The sequence below is a fragment of the Mastomys coucha genome, unplaced genomic scaffold, assembly GCF_008632895.1.
Source record: "Mastomys coucha isolate ucsf_1 unplaced genomic scaffold, UCSF_Mcou_1 pScaffold9, whole genome shotgun sequence".
NCBI classification, from domain to species: domain Eukaryota; kingdom Metazoa; phylum Chordata; class Mammalia; order Rodentia; family Muridae; genus Mastomys; species Mastomys coucha.
Genome location: NW_022196915.1, coordinates 31,956,402 through 31,974,166, shown reverse-complemented (window position 1 = coordinate 31,974,166; position 17,765 = coordinate 31,956,402). Strand labels below are relative to the sequence as shown.

Genomic DNA, 17,765 nt, shown 5'->3' with positions numbered 1-17,765 from the left:
TCCCTCCTTCCTGTTTTTCCAGACAGGGTTTCTCACTCTGTAGATCAGATTGGCCTTGAACTCACAGAGCTCGTCCTCTGCCTCCAGAGAGCTTGGTTTAAAGGTGTGCCCCCACAACCATCCAAGTCACTTTTTCTTGAAAGGAAAATTTTCTGGTTTTCCTCTTCAGAGTCAACTTTGAGTAATAGTTAACTATCCTTAAGCAGTGGTACTTGTGTGTGTAACATCTGCAGTCAGCCTGATCAGGGGTTTTTGGTCAGCCTGGGCTACATAGTGAGATTCTTATTTCCAAAGTAAAGCGTAGCTAATGACAGAAATAGTCAAATAGCATTAGGTTTGTTGTTGTTGTTTGTTTGTTTTCCTTCCTGCTTCAGGTCTTTCTTACCACATCTGACTTGGGTTACCTCATCATCACCTACTTCCTGTTGTCCTATCTGGTTTGTAGTGGGGTTCAGTTCACAGGTGCTGTCTGAGTCAGAGCAGTCTGTGGTTGTTTGACCTTAGAAAGTCATTGCAACAAGTCCCTAGTGCTCGTTTAGATCACATGTTGAGATCAAAACTGAGTTTAAAAAATGGTTTTCAAACCTAGTATTTGATTGGTGTTTAGCCGATGTTAGGGAGGTTTCGGTGTTAAAAAAAATCGTTTCGCTTAGCCAGCTGCTTGCATAGGTTGCTGGGATTGGACTTTTTGATGGGTGAGGGCTGTAATGAATCTTTGGGCTTGCTCGGTTACTACATAGATGTGCTGGTTTCAAGTCCTTTTAACATGATTTTTACTGTATATTGTAAATCATTTAAAAATTGTAGCTTTATTTTATGTCTATGAGTGTTTTGCCTACTTGTATGTGTGTGTACCATGTGAGTGCCAGGAGTCACTGGAGGTCAGAATCGGGTGTTGGAGCCTGGAACTGGAGTTAGAGAGTTGTGAGCTGTGTAGATGCTGGGAATTGAACACAGGTCCTCTGCAAGAACAACCACTGAGGCATTTCTCCAACCCTTGTGAACTCTTTTCATAATAATGTTTTATTGTTTACTGTTCATTACTCAAAATGGTTAATTGTTTGGGACTTGTAAATCTTTCTTACAACCACTTGCCTTTTATTATCCTATTAAAAAGTTAGTTAATAATATTATTAATTTATGTAGAAAGTTGGCTCTTACCCTCATTTGAGTGAACAATCCCACATGCAGGAAGTACTCCTTCTGGGAACCAAAATAGTATTTGTTATCACAGATCTGTATCTGTACAGAGATAAGAAGTCCTTCCAGTTTGTTATTTTTATTTTCTGATAGTTATGTGGAATTATGCATCATTAGAGAAAGTGAATGTAGTAAAACCTTAGGCACAAGTAGTGAAAAATATTTTAAAGATATAACCTCAGAAGAAATACTGAGACTGTTTTGGAGGACATGGATATATTTTGTACTTAATTAATTTAAAATGAGTGTATATTCCTTTTCACTAAAACTGTTTTATTGTCTTTAAGTTTAATAAGCAGTACTAATTACCTGAGTGTGGTAGGCCTGCCTCAGGCTGCTGTGGGGGCACTCAGGCTGCTGTGGGGAGACTCAGGCTGCTGTGGGGGGACTCAGGCTGCTGTGGGGGCACTCAGGCTGCTGTGGGGGGACTCAGGCTGCTGTGGGGGGACTCAGGCTGCTGTGGGGGGACTCAGGCTGCTGTGGGGGGACTCAGGCTGCTGTGGGGGGACTCAGGCTGCTGTGGGGGCACTCAGGCTGCTGTGGGGGGACTCAGGCTGCTGTGGGGGGACTCAGGCTGCTGCCGTGGGCACACTGCAATTACTTGGGTGTGGTAGGTTTGCCTTGAGCTGCTGCACGAAGGACACTCATGCCAGCTCCACAAACACATTAGTTTTGTTTGGAGTACATTGTAGACATATTCTCCAAACATGTGCTTCAGGAGATTTAACCTTCTAAGTGTCCTGTTAAATCAGTTTTTTAAAAAAAGCTTTGTTAGGCTGAGTTGCTGGACTGTGGGAGAGATAATTTGTTGGGTGGTGGGTGGATGTATTAAATCCTAGTCAGAGGGATCTTTGAAACAGGTTATACTGGAGAGGTGGCCATTGACTCTTTAAGTGCCTGTTGCATCCCTGACTTTTCTGAATAGAGTGTATGGAAGAGATATTTTTGAGTCACTTCACAATGTAGCGTGTCTGTCTTCCATCCTTCCTTCCTTCCTTTCTTTCTTTCTTACTTAAAAAGATGAACTTATTTTATGCATGTGAGTGTTTCATCTACAATATGTTTATGAGCCTGTGGAGGTCAGATGAGGACATCGGATCCCCTGGAACTGGAGTTACAGTTGTGAGCCACCATGTTGGCTCTGGGAATTGAACCTCGGAACTCTACAAGAACATCAAGAGCTTTTGACTGCTGAGCAATCTCTCCTAGCCTCACCAGTGCCTGGGTGTCCAAGAGCCTGAGAACCAGATGGCCTCGGCCTCATCGCAGGCCTGGGGACTCCCGAGCCAGCTCTGGCTGCCCCACGCCTCAGACTGTGCTTTCCCACCCCAAGCAAGTGGCGGTCAAACTCCTGCTGTTCTGTCTTCCCAAGCAATCATGCTCTGTGGTGGATCAGACATGGGACCTACAACCCTACAATCGTGTATGTCCTGCAATCTGGTGTAGATTTTTTTGTTTGTTGTATATTTTGATTTACAATGCCCCAGTTTTTCTTCTTCCTGTCTTTGTCTTTCTCTTGCTCTCCTTTGCTCTCTCATGCTCTCTCTCATCAAGCTCCTTTTCTCCTTTAATATATTCTACATGTGAGGCCAGGCAAGTCTTTTTTTGGCTTAATTCACTTAGCATGTCCTCCGGGGATACTGAGGTTAAATAGCAGAATCTTATTGTGTGTATGTGGCATTTTCTATCATTTGTTTATCTTGGTTGGGGATTTAGAGATTTAAGGCACAGCAACATGAGAAGTACGGCTAATAGTGTATTCTGCAGTTTTGCTAAATGAGTATTCTTGTCATGGAGGAGATGGATAATTATGTGAAAAGGAGGGTATATTAATTGGTCCTGTTATGGTAATCATTTTACTATATATAACATGTTACACCATGATGTATATTTAAAAGATTTATTTATTTTATGTATATGAGTACCCTGTTGCTGTCTTCAGACACACCAGAAGAGTCATCGGATCCCATTACAGATGGTTGTGAGCCACCATATCGTTGCTAGGAATTGAATTCAGGACCTCTGGAAGAGAAGCCAGGGCTCTAAACCACTGAGGCATCTCTCTAGCCCCATGATGTATATTTTAAAATATAGATTAATATTTATTTCAGAAAAATCTATGTTCTTTTAACAATTGTGTGTGTGTGTGTGTGTGTGTGTGTATGTGCATGCTGTGGTGCCCTTGAACACTAGAGGAGGGCATTGGCTTCCTTGGAGCTGGAGTTATAGTTGTTTGTGAGGCACTTCACAAACCATTGGGTACTGGGATCGGAACTCTGGTCCTCATGATAGAGCAGCTGTGCCCTTAATGGTTGGGCCATCTTTCTAGCCCCTCTAGTCACAACACAATAAAATTAAGTACCCTAGTTCTTTGACAAAGCACATTTTGAGTACATACATTTATTTATTGAGAAACAGCAGGGTGGTATATTCTAGAAGATGTCTTTATACACAAATATCCTAGGAGGTTAAAATCAAGCAAATTACTGTGACATCATCGCCCAGCTAGCTGCACATGTGGTGAGAATACTGAAGCTCTATTCTCTTAACAAATATGCCCTATTACTAGCTGTGGTCACCATGCTGTTCATTCAGAGCCGAGAACCTATCTATCTTCTGTTTCTCCACATCGTCTTCTGTTTCTATCCTTAGTGTCCTTGATCTTCCTTAGATCTCACAAGTGAGGAAGGTTATGAAGTTATGTTCATGTCTAGCTTATTTTGCTTAGCATTATCTTCCAGATTCATCCAGGCTACAAAGGACAGAATGGTAGTTCATTGTGTGGTGTGTGTGTCACATTATCCACTTCTACCCTGTCAAATACTTAGATGCTGTTGTATCTCGGATATTGTGTGATGCAGGGAGTACAGGTGTGCAGATGTCCTTTGGAGCACTGGTTTTATTTTGGATGTGTCCCCAGAGTGGGACTGCTAGATCAAGCTATGTTTTTAGTTTCTTGAGGAACATCCACACTGTTTCCCATCATGTCTGGTGGTTTACATGCCAGCAATGGTGTGTAAGCAACTGTTCCTCCTATTTCAGTGTGTGCTCACCAACCCTTCTTCCACCTTGGTTGCATGTCTTAAGATTTTATTTGTTTGATGCTATTATAAATGGAATTTTTTTCTTGTTTTTTTTTCCCCCCCGATAGTCTCTTTTATTAGTTTCTAGAATACAACTGATTTGACTTTTGTATCCTATGACTTTATTTAATAATTTAAGGTTTTTTTTCTTTTGGTGGAGTTCTCAAGTTTTTGCATGTACTGCATAAGACCTGAAAATGCTGATAATTTTAGTTTTTTATTTTTAGTTTAAATTCCTTTTCTTCTATTACTTCTGTCTTCCTTTTCCTTACCTGATGCTTGGATATATGTGTTTCATAAGAAACACATACAAGAAATACAGCTGTACAGTACCTTGAATGAGAACAAGATGCTGATCTAAAGAGTGGGCTTTCTTAGTGCACATGGAAGATGTACTTTTGTTGGTTGTTCAGTTTGCTTTGTCATTCATTGTGAATTAAAAAATACCTCTGCAAAATAAGCTCCAGCCTTCAAACCGTTTACATACCGATCACAAAGATGAACGAAACAGGTTATATTTATGTATATCTGTGATTACACATATCTTTTCTTGCCTATTGTATTTGACTAAATCAACTGTAGTCAGTGGAGAATATGACTGAGTCTCCCTACCCCCACCCCACACTAGTTTTCCATAATCTGGTCCTTCGTTCCAGTGGAACAACTACAATAATCCAGTATTAGAAAGTTTGACTGTGAACGAAGCCCACATTTCTTCCTCATTAGGGAAGTGTAGGCTTTGGAGAGTAATAGAGCTGGGTTAATAGTGATGCTTAGCAATCAAGCATTTATTCTCTTTACTCTTCTGTTACCAAATCTGCAAGTTGAAAATTTTTATGGAAAACACAGTGACAGAAGTGGACCTTTAAATTCTGATAGGCCTAACTGCAGAGCACAGTGGCTGTGGTGGGGCTGTCCTTTGGGAACTTGCAGTGGGCACCTCCAGAGGCTTTGCAGCTCTCACAGGCTAGGTCTTCAAATTGGGCCAGGCTTCTGTCTACCTACTGTCTCTCAGTGTGGGCCTTTTTATCTTTGTTTTTAGTTTTCCTGCCCAAAGCTGGTTATTACTTGAAGTCTAGGGCGATACACTTCAGATTTTAATAGGTATTAATCACTTTGGGAGGGGGAGAAGGATGCATTATTTTTTCAAAGGTTAGATTCGAGTGACGGGCAGGGTTGTGCTTTGCTGTGGGGGATGGCGCAGTGGGTGCCCGAGCAGTGGAAGCGTGTTCTGAAGCATAGCGCCAGGCGGCAATTGTGCATTTGTCGCCTGTCCTGGAGTTTTTCTTCTGTTTCTAAGAGTCTGTGGGTTGTTAGTGGTGCTTCTGCCTCAGCCCTTGCTTGTGATTGCTTTGGTAACATGCCTACTGTTCTCCAGATTCTAGGACTGAGCTGACATCACACCTGCCATACTTCTTCCAAGGATGGGCTTCTGCCTCACCTCTTGGCCAGCATACCTGAACTGTCAGTTGGCTTGGATTTCCAAGTGTCTTTGTGTCTTCACTGAGCGCTCTGTTGAAACCCTGCTTTTATTTTGTTTCCTTGGCCACCCTGTTACCTGAGGTTGTAGTGGAGAATGTGGCCTATTCCATATGAAGGGTAAAGGGTGAAAAGCTTAAAGTCTCTCATTGTGCTGCCTCTTATTCCTCTGCAGTCTCCTGGCTGTGTGCCACCTCTGCTTTGGGGGACCTTGTGTTTCTTCCTGCCTCTGGGCTTCCTCTGGTGAAGGTTAGAATGACATGTGGACTGACAGAAATCGAGGTGGGAAGGGTCATCCTTATCGCATTTGTTCCTTGTCTTGTGAGTGTGCTACTGCTATGTGTGCTCTTGAGCTGGGGACAGGCGGAACAGCAGGCAGCTCTCCTCCATTCTCCTGCCCAGCCCAGGAATGATCACTGAGATCTACTGTGTCCTTCCAGAGGAACAGTGCCACCGGCTGGGATCACAAAGGTGAACAAACATGGTTTTGTCTCAGTGGTTTTATACTTTACTTCAAAGGGTTCTCAACTTTCCTAATGCTGCGACTCCTTCATACAGTTCCTCATGTTGGGGTGACTCCCAACCGTAAGGTTATTGGATTGCTACTTCATAACTGTAAATTTGCTATTATAAATTGTGATGTGACTATCTGATATGCAGGATTATCTGATATATGGCCCCCGAAGGGATCTTGACCCACAGATTGAGAAATGCTGCTCTAGTTGATGAGCTAAATACAGCCAGGCTAGTGAGGTAATTCTAACACTTCAGTACTATGTGGAATGTTCTGGAAGCTCTCGGGAGAGGCAGTTTACCCCACAGTGATAGAAGCGCACCTAAGTGTGTCCTGAAAGTGATAGAGCTTAGTGACATCTTGCTGGTTTATTTCTACCTTGTCAGTGAGTTCCTGGACAGTTGGCTTCAGCACAGGTGAGCTCAAGCTCAGGCTTTTCTGGTTTTTCTTTGATAACTTGCCAGCTCAGCTATGCTGGTCTCCTTTTGCCCTTCCTGCTGTTTCTATGCCATTCTTTTGTAACAGTTCAAATCAAAGGCTAGAAATAGTAGGTGATTTCTATCCTTACAAATTCAAAAGGGGGTGAAAATAGAAATGATAGGATATATGGATCAGATTGCTAGAAAAAAAAACCAGAGCTGGGCAGTGGTGGTGCACGCCTTTAGTCCCAGCACTTGGGAGGCAGAGACAGGCAGATTTCTGAGTTCGAGGCCAGCCTGGTCTATAGAGTGAGTTCCAGGACAGCCAGGGATATACAGAGAAACTGTATCGGGGGGTGAGGGGGAAGTAAAAAGAAAAAAAAGAAAAGAAAACCAGAAAACTCAGTAAACTACTGAGCCATCTTTCTACCCCCATTACTAGTTTTCAATGTTCTTAAGTGAAGATAGTATAGGATTTCACATAGTTCAAAGGTAAATATTAATTCAGTGTTTTAATAGAGTTTTACTTACTTGTTTTCTTATTTTTATTTGTTTACCCATACCTATTTACTTATGTTCTTTTGAGACAGGGTTTCTCTGTATAGCCTTTGCTGTCTTGGAACTCATGCTGTAAACCAGGCTGATCTCGAACTTACAGATCTGCTTGCCTCTGCCATCCCGAATGCTGGGATTAAAGGCATGTTATACCACTACCCAGCTGCTTTCTTTCTTTCTTTTTTTTAATGATCTATTTTTTTTTTAAGATTTATTTCTTTTTTATTTTTCACAATTTATTTTATGTATATGAGACACTGTAGCTGTCCTCAGATACACCGGATGAGGGCATTGGATCTCATTACAGGTGGTTGTGAGCCACCATGTGGTTGCTGGGAATTGAACTCAGGACCTTTGGAAGAGCAATCAGTGCTCTTAAACTCTCCAGCCCCTATTTTCTGATTTTTAAAAAATGTTTTTAGTTATGTGTTTGTATATCTGTGTGGGGTATGTGCATGTGAGTATCATGCCTGGGTAGGCCAGAAGAAGGCATTGGATCTATCACAGCTGGAGTTCCAGGCGGCCTGAGCCACTTGATAGGGGTGTTAGGAACCAAACTTGGGTCCTCTGGAAGAGAAGTGCAAGTTCCTAACTGCTGAGTCATCACTCCAGCCCTTGCTTCCTTCCTTTTATATAATATCTTTACTAACTCTTGGAGAACGTCATACCTGTCTGTAATGCATTTTGATTCTGTCTGTCTGTGCTCCTCTCCCTACTCCTCTCAGTCAGGCTGACTTAGATCTGGCTGCTTCTGCCTCCCAAGCATTGGGATTAAAAGTGTGCATAACGCCTGGCTATCTTTTTTAAAAAAATTATTCTCTGAGATGAATTTGTGCTGTTCTGTATATATGGGTGTATGGCCATCAGGAGCATGGTCAACCTACCCGGGACCACATCCCTAAAGAAACCTCTCCGTGGCAGCTGTCAATAGCTGCTCAGCAAGGCGTTGGGGGCACCTCCTTATTTTCAGTATAGTTTACAGTGCAAACTTACCACACCAAAGTATTGTGGGTGATGCGGTTTTCTCTCTTCTATTTTTTGAATCATTATGTACTTGTTATTTAATGTTACATTACTTTTATTAAGTGTATGCTTACCTCCAAATAAATGCCCAAGACATTCAGTTTTACAGCCAGTAATACTGACTGATTGTAAATTCTCATTTCATCCTGGTGTAGAAAGTTAATAGTTTCATCTAGGAGGTAGGGTCATGACATCAGTGCTAAGCATTTGTGGTAAGTTTATTACTCAAATGTTACCCTGTAGTTGGGGTTGTCAGTCTTAAAGTGAGTTCCTGTTTGTTTTATTCATTAGTATTTTATTCATTAGTATTACACCAACCTGTTTCTGAGCTACATAGAAAACGAGAGAGAGAGAGAGAGAGAGAGAGAGAGAGAGAGAGAGAGAGAGAGAGAGAGAGAGAGAGAACAGTTTGTAAAATAAAATAACTGGATAAAATGAGCTAACTCTGATTAAACCTATAAACAGTCTAAGGTTGTTTTTAAGGGGAAAATTGACAGACAGACAGACAGACAGACACAAACACAGACACAGTCCCAAGAAAACTCAGAATGAGAGTACAGCCCTGCTCCAGATAGCCAGGCATAAGTAAGAGATGGGCTCTGGGGATTCAGAAGCATTTGTTTCTGCCCCTGCCCCTGTGTGTGTATCTTTCTCTGTTCTGATTGCTGTATGTGTTCATCAGTTCATGTGATGAACTATGATTTGAGTTTCCTTGTTTCTTGGTCCAACCACAGGAAGACATCTCTCTCTCTTTCTTAAACTCAGTACCAACCTTTGGTCAGGTTGGCTGGGTCCTGGAAGGTAAGGCTGCAAGGTGGCTGCTTGGGTCCAGGTCTGCATATTGTATCAGCTCAGCTGACCTTATAAAGTGCCACAGTGTTGCTCTAGAGATACAAGAAGAAGAACAACATTGTTGGATTATTGGCATTCTCTCTTAGAGAACCAAGAGAGGTTGGGAAGATAATGTTGCTGAGTATCAGGCTTTTACAAATGATAACTGTGTAAGGAGAAGGACCTTGTGACATCAGGCACTAAACCCAATGTTTCATTTTTCGTTCTAACAGGTTAGTGGTTACCTGGATGACTGTACCTGTGATGTTGAGACCATCGATAAGTTTAATAACTACAGACTTTTCCCAAGACTACAGAAGCTTCTTGAAAGTGACTACTTTAGATATTACAAGGTACTTTCAATTTTTTTAAATATAAGTATGCTATAATGGATGGTTATATTTCCTTAGATGACTAAACTTCAGTACTTTTACTGAAATTGGTAATTATTTAAATATGTACAAGGTATAAGTAAAAAATGTAAAAAATTTAGTGTGTGTGTATGCATGTGTATGTGTGTGTGTGTGTGTACACATGCAGTTGTGTATGCCATGGCATGCTTGTGGAGGTCAAAGGACAAGTTTGTATGGCTCTTCACCTTTTTGTGAGTTCTGTGTTTGAAGCCCAGGTTGTCAAGTTTATACAGCAAACACTTTCACTTGCTGGGCTGTCTCTGACTCTTCAGATGTAGATGCAGGAAAACTTGGTTCACAAATGAACTGTTGGCTTGAGAAGCCACCCTTTGGACTTTGTATGTGTATATATAGGCACCAATGCATGAGGAGGCCCAAGGACAGCTGTGGATGTTGTTTCTCAGACACAGTCCGCTTATCTTTTCCAGACTTGGTTTCTTACTGGCCTGAGCTCTGTCTGACAATAGGCTAGACTGGTTGGTTTCTGTAATCCGGTCTCTGGGACTGCAAGCCTAAGCCACCAATGCTTGCTTTCTTTTACATGGCTTCTGGGAAGTAAACTCACGCCCTCGTGTGGTTTACTAACTGAACTTTCCCCAGAGCCCAGATGTATTAGCTTCAGTAATTTCTAGAGGTAGAAACTGACTGGTTAAATTGAAATAGAATGGTAAAATAGAAATTGCTATATTATTCTCAAAATTGTCTTGTCAGCTATCAGATGGGCTCCAACTACTATAAATATTTTGTTTTGAGAGGAGGTACTTTTGGATTTATTAAACACTTATCAGTAGTCAATCAGTGAGCACATTATTGAAAGAGCTTTGAAAACCTGCTCCACAGTTCCTTCCTGTTCTTTCGCTTAAATAGGAGCTGTGTGGTACTGATTTGAGCCCTGACTCCCAGCTGCCATCTGTCCAGCGTCTGTTTAGTGGTAGTCTATGCCTCTCTCACCAGGCTTACCCGCAGCTACACATTTATATAGACAAGGAAACTTGACAATGTGAGAAACAGTGTAGTCTTGGATAAAACCAATACACATGATCATGACACCAACAGTCACTTACACGCTCAGGGCTTTCTATTTTTATAACTTTGTATTCTTCTGTAGGTGAACTTGAGGAAGCCATGTCCTTTCTGGAATGACATCAACCAGTGTGGAAGGAGAGACTGCGCTGTCAAACCCTGTCATTCTGTAAGAACTGCCCCAGCTGTCTTCATTCTTTACAGATTCTCAGAAAGGGCCAGCATTAATCAAACTATAATTTGATTCTGCTTAAATATAACATTTCAGTTTACATATCATAAACCTAAACTTATAAATACAAAGCTTACCTTTTGCTTTCTACTGTATTTCTGGTGAGGCGAGATGGTTGTTGCCTCTTCAGCGCTGGGGTTCCAGGGGCTGCCTCCTGCCTGGCTTCTCACTTGGATCTGATCTCAGCTTCTCAGGATTTAGTGGGAAGCATTTAACTGACTGAGCCATCTCTTAGCCCTGTAAAATCTATTTTGAATTATACTTTTAATGGTAATATAATAATAATGATATTATTATTATTATTATTATTATTATTATTATTAATTATTGAGATAGGATCTTGCAGTATGTAGCCCCAGTAGTCTAGAACCAGGCTGCCTCAAAGCTTGAGCGGTCCGCCTGCCTCTGCCTCTCAAGTGCTGGGACTAAAAGTGTTTACCATCATTCCAGTTTTTTTAAGAGTAAAATTAAGTTTTTATGGTTATTACACTTATTTTTTTTTAAAGATTAATTTGATACATGTGAGTATACTGTCGCTGTCTTCAGACAAACTAGAAGAGGGCATTAGATCTCATTACAGATGGTTGTGAGCCACCATGTGGTTTCTGGGAATTGAACTCAGGACCTCTGGAAAAGTAGTCAGTACTTTTAACCACTGAACCATCTCTCCAGCCCCCTGCACTCTTATTTTTTATGAAGTCAGTAAATTAAATATTTTATTACATTATCTGTCGGTGGTAAGGGGGTGGCATGCCACATGGCTCCCCTTGGAGCTAACAACCTGTTGGAGTCAGCCCTGCCGTCTTCTCATGGTGTAGATTCCAGGGACTGAGCTCAGGCCCTTAGACCTGGTACCAGATCCTTTACCCACTGAGCCATCTTGCTGGCCCTGCATCATTTTTTATTTAAGGAATTCCACATTGGTTCCTTCTTTTCCTAACAAAGTCTCTAATAAGTTTTGACTTACTAGAGAAATTAATCGTTCTTTGGCTTGATACTTGTTTGTACTCTGGAAGGTTGAAATGTTCTATTGTGAAAGCAGAGATTTTTCTTTTGCATTTCAAATGATGCAGGTTTTCACAAGTACATAGGCCTGGGGGCTAGCTCAGTGGCAGAGTTCTTGTCTAGCATGATGAGGCCCTATTGCCCTTTACTGGGCACCATCAAAATATCTATGTTTTTATTTCCCATTTTTATTGTGTGTGTCATAAGATTGATTACTTAACCCCTTTAAGCTGACAGTCAGTGGCTTAAGTACATTTATATTGTACAGCCATCAACTAGCCATTTCTAGTTTTCTCTCTTCTCAGTACTGAAACCATGCTGTTTAAACTCTAACCAGCCCTGCTCATCCTTGGCCACCAACATTCTATTATTTTTGTTTTCCCTCAAATCAGTTTTGACTGTTTTAGGAACCTGCCATAGTGATACTAGAATGCACTTTATATGTGTGTGAAGTTTCCAAAAATAAATTAATATTAAAAATTAAAAAAGAAAAACCTAAGATAATGGTAACACTCCACCTCAAAATATTCCCACTTTGTAAATATATATAAGATTGACAGAGAAATGTTGTGATAGTTTTGTGAGGCATGAGAGGAAAATGAGACCAGAGACTGGTCGAGGTGTCATTAGCATGTGACTTGAATAATGAACGTTCTGTGTGAGCCTGCTGGTTGCCAGGTCTTGGGTATATTAGCTTAGCTCTGCCTTGTGTTTGTGCTAGTAGAGAGGAGCAGCACTAATTGAATTAACCCTTTCAACACACATACGACATCTGAACTATGCATGCTAAGAGCAGAGACAAGCTGGACACAGAGCCACTCTCTCCCTGCAGGCAAGCCTGAGCTTCATCCTGATACTTCCTACTAGGGACCTGAGAGTGACCAAAGAGCATCTCAGGGATTTTGGAATGTTTGCCACAGCTTAATCAGCTTGATACTACATCTGTCTTGTACACCAACAAGGGTTACAGAATGTTTTTAAGCATTTTTTATATTTCCATGGTACAGTTAGTATGTGGTGAGCAATATATGGGCCTTGGATTCTACTTCCGTGTTTTATGAGAGAAGATCTTACTTCATCGCTCTTGCTATGTAGGCCAGGCTGGTCTCCAATACAGACAGCCTCTTTCCTCAGCCCTTGGACTGCTAGGACCAAAGCCGTGTGCTTCCATACCTGTCGAATTTTTATTTACTTTAAAGAAATTAAGAATTCCTAACTCTTCTCACCTAAAAATTATCTCCAGTAATTTTTCTCATACGTTGTAAGAATTTAAAATATTTTTCCAGAGGGTACAATAAATGTATTCTTTTTCAGGATGAAGTTCCCGATGGAATTAAGTCTGCGAGCTACAAGGTATGCACATACACTTATCAATGTGACTGATGTCTATGAGTGTTTTGAAAAACCCATTCTGCTCTCCTTAGTGAGAGCCCTTGAAAGCTAGTTCATATTCAATAGCTTCCTTTAAAAACATTGTATAAGACATTTAAGTGAAAGTGGTGGATGGAAACCTACTTACTTGTTATCCAGCAGTTATTAGGCATGGCCAGTTTGCTTCATCTGTATTTTCTACTTCACTTTCCTAATCATTTAAAGGCCAAGATTGGATTAAATCATTTTGTTTGAGAGCAATACAAAACTAGAGCATTTCAGAATTAAGTTAAATGCTGTTTAGAATTTTCTCAAAGAGTAGAACTTATGAGAAATGAGTTAAATTATCACACACATTTATACATAGGGAGTATTTTCTTATCTTCAGAGAATAGTCAGCTGAAGTTATTGATAATTTCAAATAGATTAGTCATAAAATATAGCTTTGAAGATTGTGATCAGTTTTATATAAAATTTAAAATAAGAAGCTATTTCAAAAAATGTTCTTTAGAAACATTTCCATAACATAGTAAGGTGATAAATGTAATTAAGCTGATTAAATTACTAAATGGGACTAAGAAGTACCAACCTTAAAAAATGCAGATAATTTAAAAGGTTTTGTTTCAATAAGTATACATGGCATATGATTCTTTTTTGAATAAATTAAAAATTTATTAAATTGTTTTGGGTGTGTATGTGTGTGCTATGTGTGGAGGCAGGGCCTCTCATGTCTATAAGCTGGGCACTGTCCTCAATGCCAGTTGGTCTTGAGTTTCTGGTTGTTCCTCCTGTCTCTGCCTCCCATTACTGCAGGCATGCTGGGATTATAGATGCTATTGCATCTGGCTTCTTACAGGGCCTCTAGGGATCAAACTCAGGCCATGAAGCGCACATGACAAGCATGTCTGCCTGGTGGACCATCTTCTGGCCCTTTGGTGCTTATTTAAAATTTTCTTTTGAAATAATTTTCAGTCTATGGCTATACCACCCTGAACATGCCAAATCTCATCTGAAATAATCTCCAACTTGGTGACATTATCAAGTCTCATGAGCTTGGTCTGTGCCTGTACACAGGCCTAGTGGGAAAAATGAATGTGCATGTGTAGATATTATGAAGAAATAATGTTGTTAGAGCATATGCTTTAAATACCAGAAGCTCCTGGCATACTTTGTATAAGGTATTCCTCCAACTGTGGCATGGGAGAAAGCTGAGACACATGGTAAGTGCAGCCACGGCCATGAGGGAAGAGAAAGCCAGAGCTTGCTTACGGTCAAGTCACTAGGACGCTGCCTTCTGATGGACCCCATGGCTTTCATGTACTTCAGAAACTTTTCCTTGTGGACAGCTTAGTCACTGTTTGTCACAGTGATCTTTATTTTGTGAATATAATAGTAAATTGTGTTTCTGACAAAATATAAGAGGTAAAAAAGCCCTTCACCTGCTTTTTGGATGTAAGAGCTCATTTTATAAGCTTTGAAGCCTGGGTTGATAGTGGCAGACAGAATCAGCCTGGTTAACTTTTTCATTCCTTAAAGTTGTGTGGCTCATGCCTATAATCCTAGTGTTCAGGAGTTTGAAACAGGGAAATTATGTGCTGAAGTCAGCTTTGGCCTACATAATATGACCTTGTCTCAAGAACAAAAATGGAAGCAGTAGCTTTAAGATGTAGTAAATCTGTTTTCTTTGTATTTAGTATTCTGAGGAAGCTAACCGCATTGAGGAATGTGAGCAAGCTGAGCGACTTGGAGCAGTGGATGAATCTTTGAGGTGATTTGCTTTTCATGATCCATTGATTTTCTGCATCACAGTTAACTGCAAAAGAGAATAATGCAGTTTTCCTTCTTTGAAGTGAGGAGACCCAGAAGGCTGTACTTCAGTGGACCAAGCATGATGATTCTTCAGACAGCTTCTGTGAAGTTGATGGTATGACATTGGTTAAAGTGTGCGTTACAGACCAAGCAACCAGCTAACCAACCTACCTGCTTTCTTGTCTGCTTGCCTACCTCCCTTCCATATTCTCTCCTCTCTATTTATTGTATTAAGCGTTAAACTCAGACTTGGTTGCTAGCCAAGTGCTTTACCAAGTGCTGTTCCAGAAGCTGCCCCCAATTTTTTAAAAAATTATTTTAAAAATCAGAATTCTAGCCAGGCAGTGGTGGCTCACGCCTTTAATCCCAGCACTTGGGAGGCAGAGGCCAATGGATTTCTGAATTTGAGACCAGCCTGGTCTACAGAGTGAGTTCCAGGACAGCCAGGGCTACACAGAGAAACCCTGTCTTGAAAAACCAAAGAAAAACCCCCCAAAAAAGTTAAACATAGACCCATGAGACTAACAGTGACATTCCTTGGTATGTAACTCAAAAGAATTGGAGAAAGACTTAGACACAGGTAGATTAATGTTCATTCATAAGAGGCACAAGGTAAAATGGTCTATGTGGTTATCATCAGGTGCAAAAATACTTGAAATGTGTTACATATGATATACATGAATGCTATTGAACAATAAGAAGGAGTGAGCTTCCAACAAATGCTGCAAAGGGGCAGAACCTTGGAAACATGGTGGGTGAAAGAAGCCAGTACAAAGGCAAGTATTGTATGAATCCACTTGTGAACTGTCTGGGACAGGCAGCGTCATAGCAACACAAGTAGATTAGTGATTAGTAGATGTGCTGGGGTGGTGGATGGAGAGTTTATTGTTAAATGATCAGACTTTCAGTTTAGGGTGGTAGAAAAGTTTTGGAAACAGAATGTGGCAATGGTTATACAACATTGTGAATGTAACTTACTGGTTCACTGGGTATGTTGGAAATAGCCAATTTCATTATTTGTATTTTTACCATAGTTAAAAAAAATTAAAAATACTTTCTGTAAAAAAAAATTACTTATTACCTTTTGCAGGCTTATGTAATTTATAGTAGTTTATAGTTCTCTTTCTTTTGCATTTTTCAAAAGTAGCTAAATGTAGGAAAGAGGAAAACGTCATTTATAGATGCTGCTGGGCTGTGAACCTTTCCATGCTTTTAGTGCAGAGAATATTGAGCCATGATGTTGAGTCTGCAGCTGGTGCTGAAATTGCACAGCCTTACAATGCATTAGGACCTTGATCAAGTTTTATTGATTGTTCTAATTCCTCCTTCTCTAGTATCTTTTTTTCTATTTGCATTGTTTGCTTCTGCATTGGCTAAGCAAATTTAAATCAAATTTGAATTTTGATATTATTTCTTTGGTTCTATAGTAGTGGACTAATGAACTTTTAAAAAGTTAGTGAAAAGGGTGGGTGGTGGTGGACGCCTTTAATCCAGCTGGTTATTGGTTGGCCATTTCTTCAGTCTCTGTTCCATCTTTGTCCCTGTATTTCTTTTAGATTGAACAAGTTTTGGGCCACAAGTTTTGTGGCTGGGGTGTGTCTTTATCTCTACTGAGGGTCCTGCCTAGCTATAGGTGGTGGCCTCTTGAGGCCCCATTGTTAACATCTCAGCTAAGGTCTCACGAACTGAATTCTGGGAGCCTCTCTTATCCGAAGTCTCTGGGACTTCCTAGAGATTCTCCCCCAAACCCCTGACCCCAGCAGCTGCAGATTTCCATTCATTCTTTTGGCCTTCTGGCCCTCTCTGAGACAGGATTTTTCTGTGTAGCCCTGACTGTCCTGGAATTCACGTTATAGACCAAGCTGGTCTCAAACTCCAACATCCTCCTGCCTGACTCCTGAGTGCTGGGTTCAAAGATGTATACTATGCCCAGCTCATATTTTCCTGTTTCTACCACTACAAGATCAGGAATTTTTTTGTGTGTGTGTACACTTAATGTGGCTATTTGTTTCTCCCTATTTTTCCTTCTCCTAAAATGTTGTTCTGAAGTAGGTAAGATTTGGTGAAACATTGTATCTTGCAGATATACAGTCCCCTGATGCTGAGTATGTGGATTTACTCCTTAATCCTGAGCGCTACACAGGCTACAAGGGGCCAGATGCTTGGAGGATATGGAGTGTCATCTATGAAGAAAACTGTTTTAAGTACGTATTGTTTTCCTAGACCTGTGCAAATCAGGTTCATGTTCTTAAACGATTGATTGGGACATAGAAAGTTAAATGTCCTGTTTCCCCATGGGCACCAGCACAAGTTGTAACAACTACTTTTTTTTAAAGACTGAGGCCTTTTTTTTTTTTTTTTTTTTCACTTAGGCATTTTTAGGATTGGAGACACTGAACAGATGTTCCTGAGTAGAGTATAGGATCTCATTATGTAGATGAAGTAATTCTGGAACCATGGGCTTTGCTTCATTTACCAAGATCACTGTAGCCAATGGTGGGATCTAGATTAGCATCTACAGCTTAAGATTCCCTTTGTTACTCTCTCTTCTCCTTTTTATGGCTGCAGTTATTTTATCCTCTTCAACCTAAATTGATTTCTGAGAAAGGTTCCAAGGTGACATTTTTGTGTATTCGCTGTATGTTACACATAGTGTTAAACATGTCACAGACATTGTTCTTCTAGTTCTTATGGTAACAGTGTATCATAGTTATAACTGCTCATAGGTGGAGAATCTGAAACTTTTAAGCTGGATATTTGTTGAGTGCTTAGTGGAAACACCTTTGTATTCTTTTTTTTTTTTTTTTT

General features: G+C 40.5%; 1 protein-coding gene across 1 annotated transcript in view; it reads left to right on the top strand.

The window, feature by feature from the left end:
* Positions 1 to 17,765, top strand: part of Ero1a (endoplasmic reticulum oxidoreductase 1 alpha) — a 36,792-nt gene that overhangs the window by 2,747 nt on the left and 16,280 nt on the right. The window contains exons 2-7 of the mRNA XM_031361495.1: positions 9,338 to 9,457; positions 10,626 to 10,709; positions 13,092 to 13,130; positions 14,843 to 14,916; positions 14,999 to 15,072; positions 17,041 to 17,161. Coding sequence (XP_031217355.1) covers positions 9,338 to 9,457; positions 10,626 to 10,709; positions 13,092 to 13,130; positions 14,843 to 14,916; positions 14,999 to 15,072; positions 17,041 to 17,161 — 512 coding nt within the window. The remainder of the gene's footprint in view (positions 1 to 9,337; positions 9,458 to 10,625; positions 10,710 to 13,091; positions 13,131 to 14,842; positions 14,917 to 14,998; positions 15,073 to 17,040; positions 17,162 to 17,765) is intronic.